This window comes from Apium graveolens, chromosome 11 (genome assembly GCF_009905375.1).
Source record: "Apium graveolens cultivar Ventura chromosome 11, ASM990537v1, whole genome shotgun sequence".
NCBI classification, from domain to species: domain Eukaryota; kingdom Viridiplantae; phylum Streptophyta; class Magnoliopsida; order Apiales; family Apiaceae; genus Apium; species Apium graveolens.
Genome location: NC_133657.1, coordinates 182,416,201 through 182,422,280, shown reverse-complemented (window position 1 = coordinate 182,422,280; position 6,080 = coordinate 182,416,201). Strand labels below are relative to the sequence as shown.

Genomic DNA, 6,080 nt, shown 5'->3' with positions numbered 1-6,080 from the left:
TTTCGTCTAACCGTTGGATCTCACAATATAGCTTAAAAATAAATTCTTCTGAAATAAAAGACCTCGTATCTCCAAAATCAATCAATACTTATGCATCTACAGAATTTACAAGAAGCGTATCTGCAACCACGTTCAGACTCTGCACAACTTCTTTCATTGACATGTTAAAAGTCCTTACCCTGGGCTGATTGTGCTAGGTGGTGGAGGTAATGCCAAAACCCTTGGAACAGTGGCTGCCATTGCTGCTCCTCTATAATCTTTGGCAATGTGCCCATTTCTTCCGTATTGGAAACAAGTGACTTTTTCCTTCCCTATCGGGTATTCCCCATAGTAGTGTCCCTTCTGCTTGTACTTAAAGCACGTGATGTTTAGCTTACTACGAATTCCAATATGCTTCTTCCCACATGTCCTGCAGTCAGGTATTGGTGGTTGGATAAGTCTTTGTTGATTTGAGGCTGGGAGTCGGTTACCCATCCTCTGGTTGCCCTTCTCTATCCTTCTGAAATTCACATTTTCCCGGGCTTGAAACCCCGGCCTTTGATTGGAGAGGTTCTGGAAACTTCATGGTCCTTTTTCTTTAGAGACGCTTCACTTTCTTCCTCGTTAATTATGGCCTTCTGAACTACAGCTGTATAGGTAGTCAGTTCGAATACTGCTACTCTAGTACGGATCCACGGCTTCAATCTCTGTTGAAACCTCTTGGCTCGCCTTTCATCAGTATCTACCTGCTCAGGAACAAACCTAGCCAATTCAGTGAACTTGGCTTCATAGTCCGTGACCAACAAATTTCCCTGCTTCAATTTCAAAAACTTGATTACCATTTGATTCTTCATATAACGGGGAAAATACTTCTCCAGAAAAAGATCGGTAAATCTATCCCAGTTTACTACACCCTCGCCTTCCAAATCTTTATTAGATTCAGACAAGTAATTGGCCTCTCCATTCAATAAGTAACTAGCAAAATCCGTCTGTTGGTCTTCTTCAACCTCAACCAATGCAAAGTCTTTTAACCAGGCTCTTGCCTTAGTAGGATCCGCTAACCCTTCGAATTCCAGAGGCTTCATCGACTGGAACTCCTTAAAAGTAACTACAGGTATCACTGGTGGTGCTTGTGGTTCTGGACGAACTGTTTGCTGTAATATTTGCTGCTGAAATTGATGTTGCTGTTGTTGCATCTGCTGCAGCATCATCATCATTTATTGTTGCATAAGGTGGAACATTTGGTTCATTGGGGTATTATTGTTTTGACCCTCGGTATTGCCATTAGACGACTCGGTTCTTGTTTTTCTTTTTGGTGTCATGTATCTGATGATAAATCAAATGATTCTTGTAATAACAGTTTATTAAACAGGTGATATGAATAGAGAAACAATTTTATATGGTATTAAAATTAAATTTAAATAGTTGATATTGGAAAGAAAAACAGTTTACAAAGTATCGTACAACATGGTTGTAAATAAAAATAGCATTTGAAAATATGCAACGGTAAAACAGTAAAATAAATGTAAATATTTGAGAGACTGGAAAATAAAAGAAAATGTGGAAATGTTCATTTTATATATAGGTATGACACCAGCTACAGGTGTCAGTGCTTGATACAAAAAGGGTCTCCATCAAATCAATCATACTGCTACTACTACCAGTCAAAACTAGATACTACACATGTACAAACCTAGTCATACTATACTATGCTAAATCTATCTACATGTATCACATATAATACAACATCCTGTTGTTAGCTAAACTCAGGATCCAGGTGGCACTCGACCTAGCTCCTGTTGTAGTGCCTCTAACACGGCCTCAGTCAGCCTCATCGCTCTGCGATATACTGCATCGGTGCGCATATCCTCCTTCTTCAAATCAGCAATCTCCTAGGAACCTGCTCTATATATCTGGTGGAGTCTCTCCCTTAATATGTAGTCTGGCTGTAGCACTCTCACTGGTCCATACTCTCGAGTCTCAAATAATCCGACTATCTCTCTGTACTGATCCTTCCACCTCAGCATCTCTTCTCTCAGACTCTCATACTGCTGGTAGGGTACCATACGGGGCTCACGAAGATCCGTCCGAGAACCTCTAGTAGGAAATGGCACTGGCTGGTCGATAACCTCATCCATAAACTCAGACTGAGGGAACTGATATACCCCAGCCACAAAGGGCATAGATAGCTAGTGGTTCGGGAAACAGTACAGGCTAATCTGGTGGTGCAAACATCGGTGAATCTGGCTATGGCTGTGGGATCTCGGGCTACTCTGCTGGAACCTGAGGATCTAACTCCTCCCACTGAGGTAAATCACCCATATCAGGAATATCAAATACTGGAAACTCTAGTGGTGGTAGCTCAGGTATCTCTGGCTCAAAGTAGGGAAAGTAATCAATGAAATATGGTACCTCTCGTGCTAGCAACTAGTCCGGTGCTGGTCCCTGAGGCAACGGTTGTAGTGGTGGCAATGGCAGAAATGCATGAACCGATCATAGTGGTACTACTGGACCCGATAGTGTCCGCTCTGAGGATGATACTGAAGACGCCATCTAACAGAATAACCATAACATAAGAAAAAGATTAAAACCCGTTCCTAAAACTCACAATTTCCTACTCTAAGAAACTAACAACCCTAATACCATTATTTATATCCCATATGATCTTCCTATCTTATCTTAACTTTAATGTTCTTATTTTGAAGGGCCAAAACCTAAGCTCTGATGCCAACTATAACATCTCCAAATCTGAGGTATAGATTTGGGGCATTATTTACACTAACTACTTACTAAACTTGTACAAGCATAATATGAATAAATAATTACCCCAAACTGCTACTACTCGGGATCTTTTCAAAGTTAAGGATTGATAACAAGAACAACAAACTAACTTTATTACAAACCATTCTAAACAAACTGTCTCAAGAACTCTCTTTATTACAAAACATTATTTTATTCAAATTTTAAATTAAACATCTTTTATTCAAATTACAACTATCACTTATCCTGCTACACCTGCTATAGCAACTCAAAGCTCTCTTCTGTGATAGGGAAAAACACTCTTGGAATTAGAGGGTCCCGCAGCTTGACCTGCTTCTTGACTATTTGGGTTCTGATGGTTTTCATTCTCAACCTTAACTGAAAAAAAGGTGAACAACAATAAAAGGGGGTGAGCCAAAGATGCTCAACAAGCCTACAATAATATATATATATATATAGTGTAAAGAGAGAAGGATAAGTGAACCAGTACTCTACTGGTTTGGACAACCATCTATTTCTGTATAGAATAATAAATACCATTGCTGGCGAGTGCCAAATGAACGAGACTGGATACAAGAACCAACATATGCACTATAACCTGCTGATCAATCAGGATACAGTGCGGATCTATACCCAACTGCATAGACCCAACCAACATATGGGGTACCCAGGAAACTATGGTCTAATAATCAAGGGTTTGGTTCATACTCGGCCCGTATCATAACCATCCAATCCATAGCTTAGCATACAGAATAATCGGTATGCTTTCGATATATACCAACATCAGGATATATCAGAGTATATGTAAGTAAGGGTATAAGTATTGGAATATGAATAGAGGATTCAATAAATTAGGAGAAATCAAGAATTGAATGAAATAGAAACAAAGGATCAATAATTGTGTATCAGTGTTTGTGAACAAGAATTATCAAAGTATAATTGTAATGGAAAGTTGGACGTAATTCACTATTCTGAACTTAGAATAGGGGAAAAACTTGCTTGGTGTGCACTTCACCTCGTATGATTTAGAGCCTTCTGTCTCCTTCTTGATTCGCCTTATTGGTCTTGAATCTATCAAGGAAATATATTCGTTTAGATGACTTACTTCATACGCAATCTCAGGTTGATACCATGTAGCCTTGATCGTCTACCCATATGATTCTATCTGACTCGCATATAATTATATAACACATAGAGTTCACATAATCACGTAAATCACATAGCACATAAAGCACATAATTAATTTTAGACTTATAATTATTTTTACAATCGATACTAGATTTATATTCACATTAACAAACACTATCTGGCTCGATTCCTAATTTTTCGGGATTTATTAGACTCATTTTTATCATAAATATGGTCTATAAACAATTATTTATCATAAGTCGACTCGTTTTCGAAAGAAATTATGATTTATAATTATTTTTAATATAATTGGGTCATTTTTCTGAGTCCAAGGGTCTTCGTTTCACTCAAATCGAATTGGCAGTTTATTTGCTACGCAATAAACAAGATTTAATTAATTGTAAATCTATTATAATTAATTAATCATAATTAATTAAACCTTAAATATATTTTTAAATAATTAATTAAGAATTATCATATTTTTAAATAATTATTCCCTAATTTTTAGAATTAATTGCAATTTATTACAAATTATCTGATTAAATCGATTAGTTATAATTAATTAATCGATTAATCGCTACACATAATTATTACGGATCTGATCGCGCAATTAAATGAATCGATACTCGTATGCCAATTTCCAAATTCCCCAAACACAACTCGAACATTTACGAGTTACTCGCAATAATTGATTAATTATAGAACCACTAATCGAATTAATTGATCTGATCATTTAATCTTATTTATTAAATAATCAATTGAATAATAAATAATAAATAAATACAATTTCAAATTTCTAAATTAATAAAATAATTTAGAAATTATTTACAAAATATATTAGATTTTTAAATCTGATTTTTATTTAATATTTCTAATTATTAAAAACTAATTTATGATATTATAAAAATATAATTAAATAATAAACAAAGAAACACAAATTAGAATTCAATTCAGGGGTTTTAAAGATCAAACCCGAGTCAATTTCCGGATTGGAACCGGGTCGAACCCGGGTCACGTAGAACAGCCACAACCATCACTAGAATCCTGCGACAGTGGTGGTTCCCGGCGAAACTCCGCTGGGACGATACAACAACAAAACAACACGATTATGGACTGCTTTCACTCCATTTTTAACCAATAACATCATAGGAACACCTCCCTCTCCTTCCTTCATCGATTTGCAGCCGGAAAAACGAAGAACACCGTCGTGGCGGCGGTTCTCCGACGAGCACAAAATGATGTCGAAACAGAACCATTTGGTTCGATTCAAGCCTCTAATTCATTCAGAATTTCATCAGCAATTCAACCATATCAACATCATAACCTGATAACCCTTGCAACGCATTCTCCTATCAAATCACAAGAAATTCCGGCCAAAACTCAAGATAACGATTTCGTACACTAAAAATAGCAAAAAATAGCTGAAAATAAAGTTTAACACTTCTACAATCTAACCCTTATAACCAAAACAATCTCAGATTCGTACAAATACAAAAACGAATTAATTAAAACTTACATAAATCCTAACGTAAGAACAACTAATTACAGCAATCATTTGATGAATTAAATATCATGAATCAGTTGTAAACAAGCATCTAAAGTTATCCCAAGAATCAAATTAAACCCATAACCCCACAATCAAAAACCCTCGAAGTTGGCTCATGAACCCTAAAATAAGAATTGAAAAGCTAAGCAACAAAACATGAAATTGATGGTATGAATAGAAAGTAGAGATCATAGGCTTCATTTTGGTTACTCAGATAAAAGATTTGAGCAACAGAATCACTTTCAAATCTGCAGTTTAATTCTCAGCTTGTTCTTCACCAACACTTCTATTTCTTGATTTTTCAGATTTTTTAATAATTAATTAATAATAATTAGTAAATAAATCAGCTATTTCTACTAGGGATAATAATACCCCTAATTAAAATTAAGGGTCTAATTACACATCTAATAAAATTATTTGGCCTCAATTTTTATAATTTTTGTGTATTAATTATAAATTTTTAAATATCCAATAAATACAATATATATGGCAAAAATTCCCAAAAATTGTGAATAATACAAAAATGGAAATAAAAATGATGTTTGATAATTTAATGGTCATATAAAAATAAAAATGTGTTTTTTGTGGAGTTTTTGACACCCGAAGGGGTCCGAAAAATTCGTTTTTCGCGAAAAAGGTAAATTTGTTAAACGTCTAAATGTTCAGA

General features: G+C 35.4%; 1 protein-coding gene across 1 annotated transcript; it reads right to left on the bottom strand.

The window, feature by feature from the left end:
• Positions 1-506: 506 nt before the first annotated feature.
• Positions 507-1,193, bottom strand: LOC141696231 (uncharacterized). The gene has a single exon (XM_074500401.1). The coding sequence runs from the start codon at positions 1,191-1,193 to the stop codon at positions 507-509; it is 687 nt and encodes a 228-aa protein (XP_074356502.1).
• Positions 1,194-6,080: the final 4,887 nt, after the last annotated feature.

Coding starts and splice junctions, on each gene's coding strand:
- LOC141696231 (XM_074500401.1), bottom strand. CDS start 1,193: ATGATGATGCTGCAGCAGATGCAACAACAGCAACATCAATTTCAGCAG.